Source organism: Bactrocera dorsalis, chromosome 6 (genome assembly GCF_023373825.1).
Source record: "Bactrocera dorsalis isolate Fly_Bdor chromosome 6, ASM2337382v1, whole genome shotgun sequence".
Classification (NCBI taxonomy): domain Eukaryota; kingdom Metazoa; phylum Arthropoda; class Insecta; order Diptera; family Tephritidae; genus Bactrocera; species Bactrocera dorsalis.
In genome coordinates this window covers 31,964,025-31,989,809 of record NC_064308.1, presented here as the reverse complement: position 1 = coordinate 31,989,809, position 25,785 = coordinate 31,964,025, and the positions used below count along the sequence as shown (strand labels likewise).

The 25,785-nt window shown below is 32.8% G+C and overlaps 1 protein-coding gene across 14 annotated transcripts in view; it reads left to right on the top strand.

The window, feature by feature from the left end:
- Window positions 1–25,785, top strand: part of LOC105234143 (probable serine/threonine-protein kinase DDB_G0276461) — a 412,380-nt gene that overhangs the window by 370,190 nt on the left and 16,405 nt on the right. For 7 of the 14 annotated variants that reach the window (XM_049460458.1, XM_049460457.1, XM_049460455.1 and 4 more), the window contains one exon: window positions 3,957–10,639. The exons of 1 other annotated variant lie outside the window; for it this stretch is intronic. In XM_049460458.1, the coding sequence (XP_049316415.1) occupies window positions 3,957–4,424 (468 nt within the window). In that variant the 3' untranslated portion in view covers window positions 4,425–10,639. Of the gene's footprint in view, window positions 1–3,956; window positions 10,640–17,077; window positions 22,335–25,785 lie in introns of those variants that run through there. 6 more of the 14 variants (XM_049460454.1, XR_007423251.1, XR_007423250.1 and 3 more) reach the window with 6 other exon arrangements.

The window sequence follows — 25,785 nt, the reverse complement described above, 5'->3', positions numbered from 1 at the left end:
CCGGATTCCAACTCGTCTCGTCCTGATCATATACATAAGAATATATATAGTACATACATATATCTACATATGTATAAAAAAATTAATATCACATTTCGCTGTAATTTTAAAACCTAAGAACGAGCTCACCTATCCAACCCAAATGTTCAGGCTTTGTTCGAACCACTTAATAGATGACTTATGCGAAGTTTGCACAAAATCGGTTGAGAGGTTCTTCATATGAAACCTAAACTTTTTTAAGACACGGATTGTACTGTCAAATTGTTAGTTTGTTATGTCATTCATGCTGTCATTTCATTTAGGACATGCTTCGATTAAAGAAAATTGTCAGCGATAATTATTACTTTGTATTTATATTTTTGAATACAATATATTTCTATTGTACATATACACTCGGCGAAAAAAAAAAAAACCACGCACTCTACAGAGTGCGTTTTTAGTATAGAGCTCAAAACTTGGATTCATATTATTCTAAGAAAAACATTTTTCTTTGAGGATCAACCACTTTTATTTAGTTTATATTTCAAGCATTTTTATATAAAATATTTATAGTTTAACAGTTGTTATGGATAAAAATGTAAAAACACACACATAACAAATCACAGAAATAAATTTTGTTATACTTGTAAGCAATAATGTAATTTTTAAACAAGTTACTTACATATTTTATATTTTCTATGATTTTTATTGAGCATTAGAATACATAACGAATCAAAATAACATATTTTGCATAAAAAAATTCTTAGTAATTTGTAGAACACCCCTCCTCCTAATAACCTCGGCTATTTGTTTAGGCACGGATTCAAAAAAGCGTTGAAGATAATTTTTATTAATATCTGCATCCCGCACAGCTTCAACTATGTTTTCTATTTATTTTAGACTTATTGGACGCTTTTCTCTTATCATTTGGTCCACCCTTTTGGCCCAAATAATGCCAGCAGTTTTCAATTGGATTGAAATCTGGACTGTTTTCTGGCCGCGTGAGAGACCCTATTCCATAAAAATCGTTTTGTTTTGAAACCTGTAAGTGTTTGCAAATAAATTATTCGCATTTATATTTCGGTATTCAAAGATCTTTTTAGAATAATTAGCGGCCCAACACCAAACTTGGTTACAGCTTCCCACACCATTAAATAAGGCGAATGCTTTACAGTGGGCCAAACACAGTTTTCCAAAAAACGCTCCCCTTTCCTACGACGCACTGTGGCATTTTCGTCGGGTTCCAACAAATTAAATTTCGATTCATCGAAAAAAATAACATTTCCCCAATCTGATGTAGTCCAAGATTTGTGTAATTTTGCCCACTCTAGTCGCTGTTTCTTCATTTGTGTTATGAGAAGTGGCTTTTTGGCTGGACGTCGCGCTCGGAATCCAAGATTATTCAGCACATTTTGTATAGAACTTGTAGTTAATTTTACCCCCGTGGTTTCGTAAAATATTGAATTGATTGTTCCAGCATGTTGAAAGTCATCACTAATCCACATCCGTTTAATTTGTCTTTCTTGACGAGGTTTTACTGCAATGATATCAAGATTATCGGCGTACGCCAGGAGCTGCACACTCTTTTAGAAGATGGTACCTTCTCTGCTTAGTTCTGAAGCTCGAATTATTTTCTCCAGAAGAAAATTGAAGAAGTCACACGAAAAAGCATCGCCTTGTATGAAATCTCGTTTGGTATCGAACGACTTGGAGAGGTCCTTCCCGATGCTAACGAAGCTTTTGGTGTTGCTCAACGTCAGTTTACAGAGCCATATTAGTTTTGAGGGAATACTAAATTCAGACATTGCGGCATAAAGGCAACCCTTTTCGTGCTGTTAAAAGCTGCTGCGAAATCGACGAAGAAATGGTGCGTGTCGATTCTCTTTTCACGGGTCTTTTCCAAGATTTGGCGCATGGTTAATATTTGGTTAAATGTTAATTTTCCAGGTCCAAAGCCACACTGATAAGGTCCAATCAGTTTTTAGAAAACTTATTCCACGGTAGTTAGCACAGATTGTGGGATCTCCTTTTTTGTGGATTGGACAAAGCAGACTTAAATTCCAATCATTGGGTATGTAGTTGACCGACCGTCGTATTTGAATAGCTCAGTCGGCAATCCATCGGTCAACGACACTTTGTTGTTCTTCAAACGCGCAATCGCTATTCGAACTTCTTCATGGTCGGGCAAATTAATCGGACTCACCATCTCTTGGCATTATGCTTTCACTGCCTTTCAGCAGGCTGCAGAAGTGTTCCCTCCATAATTTAAATATGCTCTTGGCATCGGTTTCTAGATCACTTTTAAATGTTCTCCAAGCTATGCTCCGGTCTTAAAACTTTCTGTTCGTCGCCGCATCTTTTCATAGAATTTTCGAGGATTACCTCTGTCCTCCAGCTTTTCAAACTCTTCATATTCACGCATGCCTCTTTCTGTTTCTGTCTGCAAATGCGTCTCGACTCCTTCTTCAACTCTCGGTATCGATCCCATCCTTCACAACACGTGATGGTCGATCGTAACGTTGCGAGGTAGGCAGCCTGTTTTCTCTCCGCTGCGACACGGCACTCCTCGTCGTACCAGCTGTTCTTTAGCATTTTCCGAAAACCAATGGTTTCGATTACAGCTGTACGTAAGGAGTTTGAAATTCCGTCCCACAGTTTCCTTATACCGAGTTGTTAATGAGTGCTCTCAGAGAGCAGGAGTGCAAGTCGAGTAGAAAATCGTTGGGCTATCTGTTATGATTGCAGCTTCCCGACAGCACTTGCGCTGGTTGACGTGCGTTTTTTGCTGCACAGAGGCGGGTACGAATTTTGACTTCAACAAGATGGTGGTCCGAGTCGATGTTAGGACCTCGGAGCGTACACACGTCTAAAACTCTGGAGACGTGTCTTCCGTCTATCACAGACAGCATACTACAGATAGCCATAATTCGGGACCCCGCGAAGTTGATCAGCCTAAACCCATTTGGGGATGTTTCCTCATGGAGGCTGATTTTACCGATTTTTGTGCCAAAGATAACGTCCTTGTCCACCTTGGCGTTAAAGTCGCCAAGCACGATTATGACATCGTCTCATAGATATGCTCCAAGCGCTCATAGAAGGCACCTTTGGTCACATCATCCTTCCGTTTTGTCTTAGGCGCAAATCAGCTATATGTATGTTGGAGAACTTTGCTTTGATGCGGATTTTGGCTAGACGTTCATCTACCGGCGTGAATGACAGTACTCAGTGACTGAATCTTCATTTTTCATTGAATTTAAAAAATTTTTGGTCATAAGGTGGCACTGAAGACATTGGTCGTGCAAAGTTTATTGTCGTTATATTAATTGCTTCTTGATTTGTGTACCAATTTTCTCACCGGCTCCCATAAAGCTCTTTCATAGCATCTCGGTGGTAAAATTTAATGTCTCTGGCGTATTTAGTTATTGCAGTATGAGACAGTGCATTTTTTTGTACAATAAATTCAGACATAGTAAAAATCGAAGAATTCACTTTTAGAGCCTCACAAAACGCCGCCTATATCAAATACTAATGAATATGTAACATAGATGTCAGTAACGGTACTACCAACTTACAGGAAAAAAATATACCGATTCGAAAAACACGCGAAAGATAAAATAAAAATTCATCTTTCAATTTCTTCATAGTACTCGTAGTATTGTAAAATCTAAAGCCGCAGGTTACAGAATATTTGTGGGTGATAGAAAAATTCTGTTTTCATTTCACAAATGATGTGTCTACCAGTGTAATCGACTCAATAGCATAAATCTTGTGATTAGGTGTCGGTCGAAACATGGTATAAAGTAAAAAGAACTATATATTAATGTGTGACGCATGTGTTAAATAAATTTAAAGACATGAGTACCGGCACATTCACGCGTGGTTGTTTTGTTGGGAGGCGGTTCCTTCCGATTGTCTTTCTCATAATCAGATTTAGTTTAAGCTTATTTAATATACACTTAATACTATTTTTTTCATAGGATAACCCAATGGAAAGAAACTCAGACATTTCCTTCTCTCGAAAGATTCGTACTAAGTTACAACCGGAGATGTCCAACAAAAAGACTACGCTTTTAGAACGCTTCATAAAGGACCTTAATATGCATTATTATTCGCCAAGTAATGCTTCAGAATATTTGCAGGAAGATAAGTTTTTCAAAGATGGCACCGAATCAGAAAATATATCAGAGACGGAGGATTTATTTTCTAGTGAAGCTACCAAATATATATTGCCATCGAGCGTCTCTGCTGTATACAATATTAATGCGGGAAAAAGACTTGATACTTTTGGGATTAGTGAACAATCTGCGACGAAAATTCAAGGGTGGGATAGACAGAACAACCCGGAAGTAAGTGGATTTTTAAACTTTGTCAACCAAAAATTACTTCAACCATCACAGGTTACAAGTGATGCCGTGGGCTTGTATGACTACTTTTATATCTATTAATGAAACAAGAGTTATGCGTTCGGTGAGTAACTAGCGCACTTCATAGTACATTAGGAGCATTAAAATTAATCTCTGTACGGTAAATGAAACCTATTGCACAGCTCACTTGAGTATAGAGGACAATTTGATTACATCAAAAACAATACCTACATAGATATATAAGTATATTCCACATTCAATCACCAGGAAAAACAGCAGCTAATCATCGTTTATATTCGAGGAAATATACGGGCCTGTGAGTAGAAATTGATTGCAAAAGTTTATTTAGCCAATATTTATTAAATATAGTGTAACTATTTTTATTGCATTACTTTATACTTTTTAATTATCATTCCCAAGAAGGAAATTAGTGATTCCAGCGATTTGGACTATTGCGGATAGATTAGAGTTCCTTTGATCCAACCAAGCCACAATTTGTATTTTTTGTCTTGGAATATCTCCGCTGTTATCTAAAACACTTCTACCATAACAATACTTAAGGAAAGAGTAAGCTTAATTCGTGTAAAATAAGGCTTTTTATGAAACAGTTAAAATCTAGTTTTAAAAACCAATCGCACATATTACATATTCTGTTATATTGTTATTCAGAAATGTAAAATTATACTGCAATGACACCCATAACTTGATGCTGGATCATTTGAAATCAAAAATATATCGTCCGATAATCTTTCAGGTAACGCTGGGAGGTTATTCGAATTTTCACTTTTTGGAAACAATTTGAAGCAGAAAACACAATTTTTTGCGATTATTAACGACTTTTAAAAAAATACTCCAGTGTACTCCAAATTTTCAATACAATCGGTCTGATAGCTGTGAGATGCACCGGCTTGGAGAACGTGAGTTGTGATAATAACATTTCAACGTTCTGAAAACTGATGTAAAACGTTTTTGGGACAGATATTAACAAAACATTCTTGAAAAAAAAATTAAAAAGCTCTTCTTTTGTTAGATTTATTGCTCGGGTTTACAGAACAATAAATTGCACCTCAATTTAACCAGGAATGTGATTTTATATATATAACATTTATTGCATGAGCAGTCCGAACCCCTTTTTACTGAGTGGTATACCTCTTTTGAATTATGCCCAAGAATTTACTCGTTACTTTTCTCTATTTAGGCCGTGACAATTTATTTATTTATTAGTATCTTTTAGGCATGGGTTACAATTCACAATTTAAGTAATCACAATCAATTTATGAAAAATGATTTTTTTTAATTATATTTAAGGTCATAAAGACATGTTTTAATAACAGCAATACCAACAAAAAAATATATTTCATGCGATAATTCATTGAAACATTTAACATTTATAAACAAAATTTTGCTTATCTATTTTTGTTCTAAATATTGCTAACTTATAATTATTTTTTTCGGTAAATGTTCAGCAGAGCGGCTTTTCCGAAAACGTGCACCAATTTTCACGGGAAATGTCTTAAAATACTCGTTTTTAGTTCTACTTTACGAATATGTATGGCGCGTGCCTTTAAAATCAATATTTTCTTTGTTTTTATCAAAAAACATCGTATTTCCCGAAATGATAAATTCACTTTTACGACACGTCTTTAGATGTTAAAATTATACTTTCTATAAGTTACATATATACACGTAATTATTAATGTTGTTTAGTTAATCAATAAGAGAAATTGGTTTTTTTTGTTATTTTTATAAAAATATGAAAAACTTTACAATCACTTCACTTCAACGAAAATGGCAAGGTTATGTTCGAAATTGTGGCACAGCTGTTGTAAATTCGAATGGCCACTATTGATTCATGCACTGATCGTTTTCGTATTATCGATACTCTCGATATTCAAGACTGATTGAGAATGAGAAATACATAATAGGAATATTTATAATTCATTATTATTGCAGAAAGAAGAAGAATTTGGACACAGAAGAATTTTGAACACCGGGGTTTAAGACCGACCAGGGATATTATTTTTCGAGCGTTCAAAATTCTTCTGTGTCCAAATTCTTCTTCTTTCTGCAATAATAATGAATTATAAATTTTCCTATTATGTATTTCTCATTTGTACCAATTTTCGATCAGACTCGTATATTGAGAGTATCGATATTTTAATTTATTTTTATTTTTCCAATTATTATTATTTTTCCATTATGTATTTCTCATTTTTACCAATTTTCTTTCAGACTCGAATATTGAGAATATCGATATTTTAATTTCTTTTTATTTTTCGAATTAATAATATTTTTCTTTTATATATCTCTCATTTTTATCAATTCTTGTTTAGTCTCGAATATCGAGAGTATCGATATTTCGAACCCGATCACTGTTTGTATCACGAGTTCTCAATTGAATTTCGAACAGTGATGCCATTTATGGCGCAAATATTGTGCAAAATCGTAATATTTTTTATTGTTTTTATTGCAAAAAAACATAAAATTAGATAACGCGCCATACATATTCGTGAATCGGAATTAAAAACGAATTTTTTAAGACATTTCCCGTGAAAATTGGTGCACGTTTTCGGAAAAGCCGCTCTGCTGAACATTTACCTTTTTTTCTTTTACTAACGTTTAATTTATGTACACAAGATTATTTATTAATTATTTTGGTACATTATCACATATTATGCTAGTAGCGGAATTCTGTAACCAGTCTCTAGTCTCTATTTGAGTAATTTTGAGGCAAAATCTCAATTTGTGACTAGTTACTATTCACTAAACAGTCTCTAGCGTTAGTCTCAAAATATTGAGACCTGGTAGTTAGCAGATCACAAAACTAAAAAGAGCTCTTGTCTGCCATTTTGAATATACTGAATAGAGATCATCATAGATATTAATGGATTGTCGTATTTTTATATTTTGTAAGCAACTCAAACACGGAAATGTTAAAAATAAATAAATTTTTCATAAATTTCGTAAATACTATGAAACAAGGTGAACATATATTTATATTTTTATTGATAATTATGTTTTTTGACTATTTTATAGAAAATTTAATATTTTTTATCGACATATTTATTTTCATTCAAGTGTAAAAACATCTCTGAATAATGAAATGTAATAGATTTTGTGACTGTCACTTACAGAATATCAATATCGTCTCAAGTCTCAAAAATTGTCTCTAAATTAAAATCTTAAATTTACAGACTTGAGACTGTCTCACGTTACAGAATCGCACGGTAAATATCATTTTCACGGTATGATATCATATTATGTGTTATACTTAACATGTTTAATTTTAATCTTGTTGTGTTGGACAGACCAGGGTTACACGATCAAGAACTTGTTTCCAAGTCGATCACATGAATTACTTGTTAAAATAAATTCAACTTTAAAGACGCAGACTGCAACTTGCTTACCATTAATAGTTTCAAGATGCCGTCGTCATGGAAACCGCTTAAAATTCTTAAAAAATTTGCACGAATTTAATAATAATGTTATAATATATTGATATACTTATATTTTGATATCGATTCATCAATATAACGAAATATTCTTATTCCCGACATTGCATGTAGTAGAAAAGTGTGGGTTTATTGAAACTTGAAGCAATTTCTTGATCGCATAACGTTCGTTTAAGGTGGCTGTGCCTCGTCTATCGCTATTATGTATCATATCAGACTGACTTCGAAGACGTACTACTGCAAAGTTTAGATACGATATAACTAAAGTGCCCTGGAGACGATCGAATAATTGCGTCAAACACTTTAAGTGTGTTGGTGTCGTCGGCTCTCGTCGGCTACACGTACGCTACACCGACCTGTTGTCGGCTCTGTTTGATGAAAATCAAAAATTTTTGATATTTCTATCTGACAGACGATAATTTGATCGTCTCCACTCTCGTTTGACAAGCATGAGCTCATTTGCAGTGAGGATTTCAAGCTGAGACCATATGTATGTATGTATAAAGTGAAGTGAAGTGAATTGAAATTGAACAATAAAATAAAATAAAATAAAATAAATAAAGTAAAATCAAATAAAATAAAATAAATAAAATAAAATAAAATCAATTTTTCGTCCACTCCGCCTTTTTCTTTTTCTTTTTAATTTTTTTTTTTTTTCATAAGAATTGTAGCACATGCCAATAATAGATAATCATCATCCGACGATCGTCCGAACGAACATGATGACCGTTCGTTACGAGCTCAAAACCAGAGATAAAGAGATCCCCAACTCTCCTGTCACTGGAAATGTGAGAGCCGCTCACCTACCGAACTTTGATAGTTGACTGGATTGGGTAGGTTTGACGTTTTGGAACTGGAATGACTGCAACGGCCAGATTGAAATTATACCAAAAATATATGTGAACAAAGGAATTTGTTGCCGTCGTTCAAGATCGCTAATAGAAATTTAAAACAATGAAAATCAATTAAAATGTGAAATTAAAATATATTTCATGAAACGTTTTGTAATTTAATGCATAATAATTAATTTTCTATTACAAATGATTCAAAACATTTATTAATTGAGAACTAATAGGCTTAATTCGCCTTATTAAATATTGAAAGATCGAAAGTCAGTTGTTTCAATATACCATAAAATCATAAAAAAGGAATTAAGTAGTTTCGCCATATATGAAAAGTCCAATATATAATAGGGGTATTCTCTTGCTCTTGCAAAACCCGGTGCACGGTGCAAGCATTGCAGATTTACAACGGCACAACAACAAACACACGCAGAAAAATATTTGCAAGGGCTGTGAAATATGTCAGACCAAAACCCATGTATATTAGCGTGCAATGTCACGCAAAAATAAAATTGCAACCCTGTTGTAGTTGCCATTTTACATAAAGACATGTTACGTCGTTAAACTGTTGAGAAAGGTAAATTTTAATTAGATTTTATAATTTCTATTTAAATTATTAAGTTTTGTTACAGTTTTTTTGTTAAAAATGCATGCAGAAGGTGCGCCAATTCACAATAGCCATGCACAATAGTCATTTACAATAAATTGACTGAATCAGTCGCTCATATATCACTAGATTCTGCAATGGGTGCTCTCGTGCCCTTGTATATTTCGGTGTAGTATTTTTGCAATCTGCAATCTTGCAAGAGCAAGAGAATACCCCTAATAATTTGCAATCGTAATAAATGTTGGGTATTTTAATTAATTAATGCCCAAAATTTTTAATTTTTTTCGATCTGGCCACAATGGAAAATGTTATAAAAAACGCTTATTTTGAGGCGCTCTCACAGTGGAATAAGTTGGGCATCCCATTATCCCTGCTCAAGACTAAACTGATGTTTGACGTGTTAATTTGAACGTTTGCGGGAATTAAGAATAGTTTTTAATTATTCTTTAAAAATATATTTTTAGCTCCGTAGAGCGATCTTTATTTAATCACTTAAACAGTGTGAATGTTATGAACAGAAAAGATATTGTATACAAGCGGGTGCTTGTATTTATACAAAAAACTTAGCTTCAAAGTAATATATTTATCAGTTGTAGTTTTGTGGTTTCTATTCTATTGTGGAAAAGTACTGAAGTGGAAAAGTACTGATGTGGATGACAATTAGTTTAGTTATTTGGATAGTGTTATCTTATAGTAAGTGATGTCAGCTTATTGCTAGGCAGATGTATATGTGTGGTAGCTATTATCAGTTGGGTTCAGTGTAAGTCATGTATTAACTCCCCCCTCCTTTATTGAAAAGATCTCCTGATCTTTTTATACGCTGGTGATTGCATCTTTCTTTATGAGATGTTCCAATCCTTGAGCCTTCAGTATTTGTTCATATCTTTTTTGTTGATTTTCTTTAAGTTTTAGAGTTTTACATTTCAATATGGCATAATATAACTTAAATCTAACATACATATAATAGCGACAAAATATTTTTACATTTATTAGCGCATTTGGATATTTTAATGTCTAAAACTAATTTTCCATGTTTATAAATATCCCGCAATTTTCTTTTACAATTGGGTGTTTATATACTACAATAAATGTGTCATTAATTCTACATACATGTATATCAGAATATTCCATAATATTGATTACCGGAATTTCTGTATTTTCTGATTTAATTATATTTCAATATCATTAATATTTATTGATGGTGAATAAAAGTTTTTATTTTTTTGCGAAATTAATTGTTAGAGTTAAGTCTTCTAATTTTTTGTGCACTTCCTGCAACATTGTGTGTTGGGTAATTATTTTATAGTTGAATGTTTCTAACAGTTTCTCAAAATGGGTGTTGTTTGTTATTATTTTCTATTATGTCGTTAATTTTTTATTTTTTTTTTTTTTTTTGTCTACCATGTCGTAATGGTCCTCCTGTAACAAAACTAAATGCTGATCCTAAAAAACTTAAACTTCTAGGCTTTCTCCTGATTAAGAGTTGGTTTTTTAGTATATTCTAATTTCTATCTAAATTCTCATTTCTAATGTTGTCTTTGTGTATTATTTTATTCTTTGTAGTTAACACTGTATTTTCTTTATTTTCTTTTACTATGTGTTTAATATGTCTTTTGTTATATTTTTGTCTTCTACTACTTTTCTCATAAATTATTTGTCCTGGTTTAAAATCTTTTTGGCTTCTTTTTTTATTATGGTATTCTAACATATGTTCTTGGTTTTTTTCTATATTATTTTTCACTTTTTCGTTAATTTCCTTTTGATTAAAAAATAAGTCTACTGGTTTTTCCTTTATCACCGAATGAATAGTCCTGTTATATTCCTTGACTGCTGAGAATATTTCTTCTTCCGTAGTTGTAGTTCTGTCGTTAGCTAAAGTCCTCGCGATTTCTAATATCGTTGAATGTAACCTTTCTACTTGTGCGTTGGAAGTTGAATGATTATTTGCTGTCTTTTCGTGTTTAATTTGTAATTTATTTAATAATGCGGTTGTGCCTATGCCGACGAATATGCTTTCATTATCGGTCATGAGTTCGGTACAGTTCGGAAAAATTTGTGATAACACTTCTTCTATTATTTCATGAAAGTGTAGTTTACTTCCTTATTTACGAAAATATGCGTATTTAGTAAATCTATCTATAGAAGAGAGATAACTTTTGCCATTTATATAAAATATGTCCATTTGTACTGATGTGCCTGGAGTATTTGGTACTGGGCTTTTTCCTAATAATTGTTTTACTGGATGTCTTTCGTACTTATTCTCTTTACAGTTAATGCAATTCTGTACTACGTTTTCTGTATCTTTCTTGAGTGTTGGCCAATAGCATGTTTCTAATATCTCTTTATAGTTATTGAGCCCGTTTCTATGTGCCCTTTTGTGCGTAAAGTCTAAAATGTTTTCTCTATCTATTTGTTCAGTGATGTCATGCAGTTTAGTTTGTGTGATACTTTGAAATAGGTTGAAAATATGTCTGCTATCTTTTCTTTGTGTTTATGCCACGTCTCTAAGTCAGTGTGGAATGCTGTTACTATTTTAGGTTTCATTATTTGTTTTAATGTTTGAATCATATATTCTTCAGTGTTATATTTTATTTCGAATCGTTCGTGTCGCGGAAATATAGTTGTTGCTGTTTTTTCGTTTGTTTGTGACGGTGTTAAAATAATTTGGGTTCGAAATGAATTTAATGGTTTTGCTATCATTTTTATGTTTCTTGGTGCGGATGATTCAGCTGAGTGCATTGACGTATCTGACATTATGTTTATTTGTCGTGATAAAGCGTCTGCTACAATATTTTCATGCCCTGGTTTGTATTTTAGCTTGGCACCATATTCCTCTATCAAATTTTTCCATCTCTTTAATTTAGTATTCGGGTTTTTTTCTGATATGGAAAATATTAAAGACTGATGGTCTGTGTATATAGTTAGGTCTGCTATTCCGTATAAATAATTTCTAAATTTCTGTAATGCCCAAATTATGGCTAACATTTCCTTTTCATTTGTAGAATAATTTTGTTCCGTTTTCGTCAATGTTCTTGATATGAATGATATAGGATTTCTTCCTTGGCTTAGTACTGCTCCTATTGCGTAGTTACTAGCATCTGTGGTTAAGTCAAACCCTTTATTAAAATCTGGTTGATATAGTTCAACTTTTTCTTTTAATTTATTTTTTATTTCATTTATAGCATTTAGTGCTTCTTTATCTAATTGTAACTTTACGTTTTTACTTTTATTTTTTGAAATATTTCCGTTTTCTCCTCTTAGGTAAATTGTTAATGGCTTGCATATATGTGCGAAGTTCTTCACGAATTTCCTATAATAGGAGGCTAGTCCTAAAAATGATCGTAATTCCTTTAGTGTTTCAGGAATTTTATACCTATCTATAGCTTCGATTTTCCCTGGATCTACTGTAATTCTTCCAGTGTTTATGATATGTCCTAAGAATTCTGTTTTTGTTTGAAAAAAATTAGATTTTTCCTCTGAGATTTTCATATTGGCTGCATGTAGGGTATGTATAATATTAGTGATGTCTTTAATATGTTGCTTTGGGTCAGTAGAGTAAATTAATACATCGTCGATATATACATATGCACATTTTCCAATAAAGGGTCTCAGTATGTCGTCGACACATCTTTGAAATGTGGCTGGAGCATTCTTTAGGCCGAACGGTAGGCGAAGGAATTCATATTTGGCTCCATTGACTGAAAATGCGGTTTTTTCTCTGTCTTCTGGTTTTATCATTATTTGGTGGAATCCTGATTCTAAGTCAATTGTTGTAAAGTATCTGGCTTTCCCTAAATTCTGGAGAGTCATAGTTATATCTGGAATAGGGTATCTATCTGCTATTGTTTGTTTATTTAATTTTTGGAAGTCTATAACCATTCTTTTTTTCTGTTTACCTTCTTCATCTAATCCTTTTTTTGAGACTGTCCATATTGGTGAGTTATATGGGCTTTTACTTTTTTGTATTATGTTATTTTTTAATAGCTTCTGTATTTCCTTTTCGACAAAGTCCTGATCCGCATATGGATAGGGGTATTGTCGTACCCAAACAGGTTCTCTGGTTTCAGTCCTGATCTCTGCTTGTATTGTGGTTGTAAAAGGTAACAGTTCATTGTTATTATTGTTATTCATTAATTCTTTTATTTCGTTTTCATAAGTTTTGTCTCCTATAGTATAATTAATTAGTTCCTTTACTTTTTCAGATATTTTTTTAAATGTTATAGAATATTCGAATAAATCTATTTTTGCTTTCATTTTTCTTAAGGAATCTTCTCCTAATATTAAATCAAACTCTTTTAGTTCTTCTGCTTCAAAAAAATCTAAGTCAAATCCTACTAGATTGATTTCTCTCTTGTGAGTAACTGTTGAACTCCCGTGTAGTGTGTTAAACTTAATAGGTTTATTTAATTTTACTCTTTCTGCAAATGGGTAATTTTTACTCACATAGCTACTAGTTGCACCTGAATCTATCAGTATATGCACTAATCTTCCATTAGGTGCAGTACGTCTTAACGTCGGAAGACCGTGGTATCTTATAATAAAATGTTTTTGTTGGTTAGTATTTTTATAACTTACGCTTGCTGCTTCATTGTAGAGTGATATGTTATCTTCATTAGTTTGTGCATCATTCATTTGGTTGATCCGCTGCGCTTTGCGTTGATTTATGATTCGTCTCTGCTTCTCTTGAATTGTTCTCGTACTCGTTGCATTACTGTTTTGAAGGGATTCGGTGTCTGCCTTGGTTCCTGTTGTATATGTTGCGGTGCAGGATTATACGGTTGTCTTCTGAATCTTGTAGATGAAGGGTCTATCTCCATAGGTTCTACTGATTGCATTGCTTGTTGAGGTTGCATGTAGTTTCGCTGGAATCTTTGCTGGTTTTGTGGGTTTTGCCACTGCTGTTGATTACGTTGTTGCACCCTGGGTATGTATTCTAGTTGATGGTAGTGTAAATCGTGTTGCATAGTTCTGGCTATGCCGTAGGCTTCCATCAGGTTTGTACAGCTTCTGGAGTATAGCGCATTTTTTGTGGCTGAGCTCCTTAGTCCTGCGATAAAGGTTCTTACTGCTTTCATCTGGACTTCCTTGGATAGAGCACTGATCACATATTCGTTTTTATGTGTCATCTCTATTTTGGACAAAACTACATTAAGTGCCTGATTTAGCTGGTCGTAGTATATGTGTAGAGGTTTCTCTTCTTGCCTGATCCTCATCATATCTTCCTCGAGGACATAGAGTGGACGTTGGTCGGCATAAGAATCATCCAAACGATCTATGATCTCCTCAAAATTTAGTTTGGTGTTATTGTTGATGAGGATTTGTGCAGCTCGTCCCGTAACCTTTCCTCTAAGCAAGATTAGGGCTTCTGTATAGATATTCTGGCCGCGGAATATCTTCACATTGTTCATTAATGTCACTGCTAGCTTTCTCCAGTTCCTGTATTCGTAATAATCTCCGCTAAAGTGCGTTAGGGCTGACTTAAAGAGCCCTAAGTCGACTTCCCTGGGATCTGTGTACGTACAGACTTCGTCCTGTGCTTCTTCCACTGGTGCAGCGGTTATTTGAGCTTCGGCGAATCTTCTCTGCAAGTCCATAACCATGGCTTGAAGTGCCTGGATTTCCGCTTGTGTCTGTGCCATTATTAGAAAATTTTTTTATGTTGGACCACTTTCGATACACTTGAATTTTATATTGAATTCGTCGTTATTGAAGTCGCGAAGGATTTTATTCACTGAATCCTTTTGTTGACCGGTCCTTTTTGTTTTGGGACACTTTCCTAGGATATGTTTTTATATCCTTCACTTGTTAAGGAATTTATTCTGACTCCTTTTTATTAGTGTGTCCCTGCTCGGGCGCCAATTAAGAATAGTTTTTAATTATTCTTTAAAAATATATTTTTAGCTCCGTAGAGCGATCTTTATTTAATCACTTAAACAGTGTGAATGTTATGAACAGAAAAGATATTGTATACAAGCGGGTGCTTGTATTTATACAAAAAACTTAGCTTCAAAGTAATATATTTATCAGTTGTAGTTTTGTGGTTTCTATTCTATTGTGGAAAAGTACTGATGTGGATGACAATTAGTTTAGTTATTTGGATAGTGTTATCTTATAGTAAGTAATGTCAGCTTATTGCTAGGCAGATGTATATGTGTGGTAGCTATTATCAGTTGGGTTCAGTGTAAGTCATGTATTAACTCGGGCAACATACGATTGAACATCACTAACACATATGCACTGTTTGACGCAATTATTTGATCGTCTCCAGGGCACTTTAAGCTGTTTTGTTATTATAACCGTATAAAGTTAAACAATCACAAATTTTTTAGTATAAATAATAAGAAAGCTTCCCACGACTATGTCTTCGTTGCATATGTAAATGTCAAGAGGCATACACCTTATTTGAGATGCGCGTCTTTCTGTGTCACTGCGCATCGAGTACCCGTTTTTACGTTTCAAGAAATGAAAAATTTAAGAAATATTCTGGATACATTACAAAATATCGTACTTTGTACGTATGCATTTGAATTGACGTTTTCGAAGTCAGTCTTACAAACAATTGTTAGGTGCTCAAAATTACTATACTCTGTGCGACATGTTAAAAGAGTATAAAAATTATGAATTCAATATTATTCATAAGGCAGTGAAATATTATCATGTTAGTACTGTCGAGGAACAATCCGAAATTAGCCATTTTTAATACAGAATGACTCACTTTGTAACATATCGCACAGACATTTTCGGAAACAATTAGTCATAGGTCCAAGAATATTTTGGTGTAAAATATAGTAGCATATTTGTACAAGTTGCAGTTCCAATAACTGATTTGGAACTGCGATATGTATGAAGAAGGCGTGACATTATGAAAATTCCAGTTATACATCTTGATTTGTGGCTTGTAGCCCCTTATAGTTTTCTCATAACTGCATTTTTAAGGCGTAGGAAACGTCCAATCCCGTTCATCTGCAATATCAACTACCTTTCACAAAAAGACAAAGCCGGAATTTAATTCATCTCTTCATACTGATCATTTATACATATCTATATATTTAGCTCTATATCTCTTAAATAAACAAAACTACCTAATTAATAGGGTATCTATTGCAACATGTTGCGAGAGGATGAATAACGGTGTGCATGAAATTGATGTCATAACATAATTAGTAACATTTTCTAACATATACATAATGTAATTTGGTGCCGAAACTGAATGAAAAAGAAATACATGGGTACATATAATGATGTATGCATTCCTATTATTCTCCATTACATCATTATAAGGGTAAGGTGTCCTAATAAATTAGTTGAATGTCGTAAAGTTGATGAAATATGAAATGTAATACATGTAATGGTTACCTACGTGATTGACTTTTGCTTTTTCTTGCAAACGCCGGCTAAAGTTTCAGCATTAGTGACGTTGAGATTTTTACAATAAATTTTTCATCCCCAAAGAAAATACCACTTTGAGTAAGTGATATTCTGATATATAGTATTTATATCAATGCTCAGGTTATTTGATGTATAACTTTAACTGCCTATAACTTTTAAAGGAAAATTGTGATGGAAAAGATCATTAGGACCTTTTTCTTCAACGCAATGTCTAAATGTTGACAATTTGTTAGAAACCATTAGATAATGGTGCCTCTTCTCATTCGTTTTTTCGTGACGTAACGCGTCGTAATTATAAAATCTATCATTCTTGGCAATCAAAAACGCGGGAAGCCTACTAATTATGTAAATTATAAAAATAAACTATTTCCAAAATTATCTATGTTGTAAATAAAACTTGAAATTAATAGTACAATTTTAAAGATTATAATATTATATTTATAGGTGTGATATATCAAATTAACACTTTAATAAGTAAAGATAATGCCATAGCGCAAAGCCTACAAGGATCCCTGGACTTTACCATCACATATGCCTACACATACATATATACATATATGTCATTTCAGAGCTCAAAGCTAATGTATACATACATATGACAGAACAAAGGAAATAGAACTGAAAATGTTCAAACAGTTTACGATGGCTACAACCAATATGGTAAGAATGGGCCCGTCCTATAACCGTTTCCAGAACGAACTAGAATCTAATATGATACCATACCTATACACAAAACTTTCATACCTATACATATATCTCATTGTCAATTAAACCAAAGATACCACTCTTTTATGATTTGGATAAATGCATATCAATACAATCTTTTTCTAGCCACTGTAGGCATATCAGAGTCATCATAATTATACATATAACCCAATAATGTTTGATAATTTTTTACTAGTAGCTCAATTTTTACATATTTATGCTAATTTTCGTTACAAATACTATGCCGTCATAATTACTACTATATAATATCCATATCATATTAACTTCAATAAGTAACAACAATACTTACATGTAGCAATTACACATTTAAATAAATAATTGTGGCGCAAATATAAAAATGCACCATTTGATAAATGTATTGTTTAATTAAAAATTAAATTTTTTATTAAGAATTCTTGGCAACATGATAACTTAGATATATTTTATCTACGTACATACATACTTACATATTATATATGTATGTAGATGCAGTTTTGCATGAATGTATTCGAAGTAATAACTTCACAATATATGGTTAAATATTAGTTATTGATTTCGTACTTTTTCATTGTTCATCAACGGTTCGGTGATTATCGCATTGACAATACTAGCAATGACAATGTTTAGATGCAAAAATTAGAACACTATTAAACAAATAAATAACTAAAAGTATATATAAAATATTAACATTTATAACCAATTCATGATTGTGAAATGCGACATGAGACAATAATTCAATGTAAATGAGAACAATAAGATAATTCAGCTGTCAATTCTAAATTTAAAAGATAAAGAACATAAGCAGATATATATACAAGATATTATTATAGATATATTTACTCATAACGAAAAATATCTGGAGAGAATTTCGATATCATATAAATGTTTTAAAATATATAACCATTATAATATATTATATTATATTATAATATGTAATCATACAATTATGTACTCCATGCTATTATTTGAAGAATTAATTTGGATTATATGTACATAGCCTTATCAAAACATTTGCTATAAATTGTGTATGCCCGTAAATTTTCTATATATTATATAAGCAGCTGTTGAATGCAAAAGATGTAAAAAATCACTCTTAATCAGAACCTTTTTAGGGTAACGGCTAACCACACTTTCACGAAAGTATCAGCGGACTTGACTATGAAAGTCCTTATCATTCACCCACGGGTATAAGAACACATAAGCATAAACGAAAGAAGCAAGACAAAATCCTACAATGTTATTGTAGTAAAAGCTGGTGCTATCAACTTGTATAAATTCGACAGTGGAAGAAAATTACTTTATTTCGATGACCACACTTTTTCGGCGTGTTGATTTTGCGCTGTGAAAGGTAAAAAGGAAATAATGGCAGCTTCATTTCATATTTATAATATTTTCTCACTACAGTGAAGCGTAAAAATGCCAGCAATTGAAAGAAATTAAAGTCAGAACATCTATTTTCTTTTGCAATTGGAAATGGTTGCCTCTCTTCTCACATGATTTAGTTGTCTTTACTTCAAAATGCCTTTGCCACCATCTTTCGATACCAGGAATCATTAGCTACGCCGTTTTTTGCTCGCTTTCTTTGCGCGCTCCTCTCTTGCCACAAAACTTACATGTAAAAGTATCAAAAATGTTGACGAGTTGAATTTGTCAAGAGAGTATACGAAAACCTCATTAAAATGGTACAACCGCTATCTTCAATGGTACCAAATTTTGCTTTGCATATTTTAGGCCAGTCTTACTTGTGAATTCCTCAAATTACAAATTATTCTCAAAAATAGAAATACAAATATATATAGTTTTTTTGGTGTTTAGAAACTTAAGCCTAAATAATAACTAATGAATGTTCAAAGAAAACCAATCGGTACGAACCGGTATATAACCGGCTGTTGTGAAAATTGTCCAAAAGCACCTCTTGTATAGCTGGAATTTGGTCTGCTGTTGGACATTTTCTTGGTAGACTTTCGGAACCCAAGATACCGCTCTATAAGCAACCAGTGGTTAAACAACCGTGTACATCCAGGCCAAGCGTTTTTACATCATCTGTGCTTTGGTGGATTTCATGTTTGTGAAGTTAATGTGGGTGTATTTACCGCCTAAGCTTGGAATCTTCTACCTACACCAGTGAAGCGCTTTGCCTAGCCCGCGGGTGGCCGACTTTATTGCCATCGATAATATGATACGAAACTCTTTGATTCGAGAGAGAGCTGTCAAAACTCGCATTTTTTATAACATTTGTCAATGATCCCACTGCTGAAAAAAATTAGATTGGGTATATAATAAATTATACAAAACACTAAATTAAACACTTTAAAAAGCCATACATATATAAATGCTAAAATGCAAAATCATTAATTAATTTACATAAACATTTATTTTGCCAAAATATGATCGCACAGTTCAATGAAATTTCCTTTCACATTAATTTCGTCAATTAATTATAGCGCTTTACTTCTGGCATCCCGCCTTTTCTGAAGTCAACTGTCAAAAATTCCCTGATCTCCATCGCTGTCAAATAATCAGGGAACGCGTTTGACAGAAAAAGAGAGCCAATGCTAAAGTTTCGTATCATATTATCCATGTTATTGCTCTCTCACAGATTCGCTCACACGTATTAGCCAAGCGCTCTCTATACATTAATGTGCATTTGAAAATCACTTGATCAACGACTGTTGACTGCTACGCATGTAATTTGTATGTGCGTGCTGATTAACAATTTTGGTTCAAAACCATGAAAATATTGATTTTTAGTTTTTTGATACAGTCGTTTAGGTGAAAACTACAACAGAAATTCAATATTTAAAATTTTTTGAATTTTAATTTCTTTTTGACACGTGAATTGCCTTTATTTTTGTAATTGCTAAAAAATTAATAAGGAATTTCATTAATTTCACAATTTTGTAAAAGTTGTCGAATCACTTTCAAATTTTTTTTATATTAATTAATACTAAAGTTTTGTATTTTTTTGGGTGTAGCAGCAAGCTCTCTCATACTCCAACGCAAGCACACAGTTTGGTAGTGTGCGTTTGGGCATCACTGACCTACACAGAGTGACTCTCGAATGCTATAGAAAGAGCAATCACACCGTAATTTGTATTTAACTTGCCATGCCTGCTATGCCATTTTTATACTCTTGCAACCAGTTGCTACAGAGCATTATAAATTTGTTCACCTAACGCTTGTACGTATCACCTAGAACTAAGCCGGATAGATATAGGGTTATATAAATATAAATGATCAGGATGACGAGAAAAGTTGAAATCCGGTTAACTGTCTGTCTGTCCATCCGTCCGTGCAAGCTGTAACTTGAGTAAAAATTGAGATATCTTGATGAAACTTAGTATAAGGGTTCCTTAGTATAAAAAAAAATTACGAGTTCGTGGATAGGTGTAATCGGACCATTGCCACGCCCATAAATCGCCATTAACCGGAAATATGAAAAGTGCCATCACTAAGCACTCAATTAAGATATAAAACTCTAATTTGATTCAGAGAATCGTAGTAGCAAGGGGCACTGTATAACAAGTTTAATATACATATATCCTAAACCAATTAAGCTTAAATAACCAAATTGGCTGGGTATAAATCTTATAAGAAAATGGATGAAATCGGAGGATAACCCTGCTCACTCCTCATATAACGGTACTAAAAGCGCAATAAATGAATAAAAACGCCAGAGACATTAAATTTTACCAGCGAGATGGTATAGGAGAGCTTTATTGGAGCCGATGCGAAAATTGGACGATGGGCTTGGCACCGTTCACTTTTAGGTAAAATCCCATATTTTGAGACCCGACTAAACGATTTTCTATTTAGTACATGTCATTCTTTTTACATTTTTATATCACATTGTGAAAGTGGACAAAATCGGACAACAACCACGCCTACTTCCCATACAGCACAATTTTAAATTCTACTTCATTCGTTCAGTTTAAAGTACACAAATCAAGAAGTAATTAAAATAACGAAAATAAACTTTGCAAGAATAATGTCTTTAGTACTTGCCACTTTATTACCAAAAATTGTCTAAATTCAATGGAAGCTGTTCAAGCCCTAGGTACCGAATATTTAGACTATGGTACCTATAGCTGCTTTTTAATCGCAAATGTAGGGCAATGTGTTATATCTACATATAATTGAAATTAAAGGATAACTTTTCTTTTATAATGGTTTGTCTGTATGTCAAATATGGATTGAATCGGACCAATACTTCCCTTAGCCCCCATATACCTAATATAAACATTTTCGAACTTCCATCTGACTTTATGGATATATCGGCCAATATGTGAGGTATCCCAATGAAAATAAGACAGCGTTTTTTTATTCACAACACTGTGCCGAAAATAGATAAATTTGGCCTAGGCCCCATATAACTAATATCAGGATTTTCGAACATCCGGTTGACTTTACTCTACATGATTGGTTTCACGCCTTAAAGTATTTCCCTGGCTTTGATTCCTGCAAGTTGCCAGAATATAAAATGTTCGGTTGCACCCGAACTTAGCACTTCCTTACTTGTTTTAAATTCCTGTCATACTTTTAATGGGTTTATTGTTTTAGGCCTGATCTCTACTAAAATTATATATATGTATATTATATGTGACTAGTACAAGACATTTAAAAATATACTTATGTATTATTTAGATGTCGTTTGTATACCCAATCATCAAATAATTTTAAAATAACCGTCGACGGCTGGTCCCTCACAATGGATGGGCATATTTTGTATTAGCCGCTGCCGGTTTATTCGTGTAACCAAAATATATATGAACTACTTAAGATTTAATTATTATGGAAAATTGAGGTTTACCAATTTATGAGTTAGCTTGGAGTATGGTTTCAAAACATGTAAAAACTATATGGTGAATGACCTGAAATTCTGAGCTTTATTTGTTTAAGTATAAATCACATATGTCCATAAATAGTTTATAAACATAATATCAGAGTTGTTAAGTAATATAATATATAATATAATAAATTATTACCTTTAAGCTTATTCTCCAAATTTCTTATTTCTTTCACAACTTATTCCCATCATTTATACTTAGAATACCACTGTTATGGTGTAATAATGGTATACCTCTATTATGGTTTACAACTCCACTCAGTTGAATTGATGTTAAAATAATTCAAATTCAGATCTGCTAAACACTTTTATTAGTTTAACGAAATTCAACTTTTTTAGTCGAAGTTTCATTGTTGTTGTCAACCCAGGAAATGAAGATTTCACAGATAATTAAACGGTTGAAATGTTTTAAACGAAAAATTAAATCAATTAAATGTTTGTCATTTTCTATGGCTCACGAAAGAGTGAATAATTATTTGAATGGACATTAATTTTTTAAACACTAATGAAGAGAAGTTAAAAGTCTCAAAATTTTAATATTACTCAAAAAGTATACATATGTATATAACATTTTATACTGTCGCTAATTTTATTTTTGATTTTTTCCTCGAGCTCAACAAAATTTTCAGTTTGTGTGTTCTATGTAATTGTAAAAAATAACTTATTAAAATAGATTAGAATTATATATAAAATAGTTTATTTGTACGTTTGCCATTTTCCATAAATATATAATTTAGAAACCTATATATATCCATATCAAAATTATGTATCTTGTATACATATGTATACATATGCAGTATGTACACAAAGGCAGCTAATGAACGATATACACATTACTAACTAGTCTTTATTAATTATTGCTAATTACGTACAATGAAATATTATATACATATGTGAAAATGCTTAAAACGCTATTATATCATGAATAATAGATCTAGACGCAAAACATAAGATGTATACGAATTTATTGTCGATTATTTCAACGGTACCGCTATGGAAATATCTACAAGAAACTACTTCTGCACTTATGATCAAACATAATTTGTGCTCATAATTTCCTACGTAAATACATACTATATGTACATAATTATATGACATGCTGTACAAAATACGCAGTTAGTACAAAAGGACTACTGAAAATAATAGGTTGTACTTCAAGTATATTTCTACTTATAAAAAATACTATTCTCCAATGTAATTGAAAAAAATCAAAGTTGTATTAAGTATTTTCAATGGAAAAAAATAAGCAAATAATGTTTGTATGGTTTCACAACAGTAATTTGTATATGCAACATTCGTATATATTCTCATTTTGCAACGGGCCATCTTGCAGCAATTAAAAAGTGGGAAAACCGCACAGTCATTTATGCTTTTTGAGCCTCAAGTACTTTTGTATATTTGTTTCCAGGACTTCCAAAAAGACTTGGTTTGCATGCCTGAGTACGATTAATTGACAATACTCAAGGCGAAAGCCAGGTTTAATTATTATTTTCATTTATTTAACGAATTATATATGCTTAAATTATTAACAACATGTTTATAAATATAAAGTAATCTTAATTTGGACTCAAGTTACTTTTTCTCTAACTCTACAGTTACATGCCTAAATACTTGCTGTTAAATTAATCACACAACTAACAGAGCGAATAACTTCTATGATTTGATTGCTGTAACAATTTCCAAACACAATTTCTTTTTAAAATGCCAAATACCGGTCTCATAATGACAAAATTTTAACAATAACGGTCTATTACTCCCTACTAAATTTAATGAAAAAAATAATAAAAATGTTGAATTCGAGTTTTAGCAGACCTCCTTTGTTGAATTTGGCAACTTTCGGACCTCAAATTACATAAAATGATATAATGGGCAACTTAAGAGCAAACGTATATTAGAAGTGCTTTTTGGCATTTATGTTTCAAGTTAATTATATATGTATGTATATATCTGAGTGAAATTTCCGTATTTTGGTCTAAAGAGATGAAAAAGAGGATTCAAGCAATTTTAAAAATACATTTTGGTTATATGTATGGAAGTTATCACAGCTAGCATAGCAGTTATCACAGGTAGCATAGCTAACGAAATATACAACAACAAAGTTGTCGTAGCTAGCAAAATACGAGTATACTGACGAGAATGTTGCTCAATAAAGTTAAATTCCAAAAATTACAACAACAGCACATTTCGTCGGCACTAAACCAGAGCGGAAGTCGTGCCACCGCAATGTAAGCCGTTTCTTGAACAAACTGAGGTTTACTGTTTCGCTATATTATTGGTTACGTTAGCATTATAAAGTATATAGAATTAAGTACTAGTAAGTAAGAATTCGTACATATGTAAGTTTATAGTAATAAGCAAAAATTTTGTATAAAAAGAAATGTATTGAATAAAATAATTTGGAGTTCAACTTGACAATTCAAATGAGCGTGTCTTTATTATTTGGTGGCAACTATTAACTGGCGCCCGAGACTTCAAATTTAAATTGTCTATATCGGTTGAAAAAAGCAGCGTTAGAAAACTCTAAATCGCGCATTGATAAAATTGTTGTTGCCCGCGAGCAGAAAAAAAAAAAAAAACAGCGTTAGGAAACTGCTGTTATCTAAACAAAGTGTTTAAAGTAACTCTAATCGCACATTAATAAAACTTCTGTTATCCGCGTGTAAATAACTAAGCAGCTTAACAAAACTGCTGTTATCTAAAAACGTGCTCAAAGAGACTCAAAACTGTGCATTAATAAAAACTATTGTTGCCCCTAAACAAGAAGGAATCAACGTAGAAAAGCTGCCATAACACCAAGTGCTCAAAGTGACTCTAATACGACAATAATAACTGTGCAACTGAGAAAATTATTCTCGCAGCATATTCAACTGTGCAGACAAAAGTGCAAAACCACCAAGACAACAATCAAAGCCTGAACTGTGACGTCATCCACTCCCAAGTAGCGGAGTAAAACACCTCAAAAAGGAACAAGTGGACCGCCCGAAATCAGGATGCAGAAGCTGATACTCCCGATACTGTTGTAAGAATTAAAATTAAGTTATTCACCTTTTTGTAACAAAATTTATGTATTGAGCAATTTAAAATAAATTGTATTAAGAGCAAGATTATAACAATTAGCAATAGAAAAAATTGTAAAAACTAGTGAGCCTCAGTATGGAGCAAGTACAAGAAGCCATCACACACTTGACAGGCGCTATAAACGCGCAAATCGAGCAAGCTAAGGTATTAAGCAATAGAATAAATCAATTAGAAGCTAGAATCAACCCACACAGCGAAAGCGCTAACCCGAATAACCTTATTCACTTAACAGAGGCAGACCTAGCCGAAATTAGCAGATTGCCTGATAGTGTAAAGAACCTACCGACATTCGAAGGAGACCCGATCCAATTTATCTCCTGGATCCACAATGTAGAATCTATTTTACAGGACTACGAAGTAGTCAGAACAAAGCCACTATATAGAGCCATCCTACGACATATTAGGCAGAAAATTAAAGGCCCTGCAGATACGGCCTTAATCTCTTACAACATATTCAACGATGATTGGGGAACAATCAAAAATTGTTTGTCACTACACTATGCAGACAAACGCGACCTTAGGA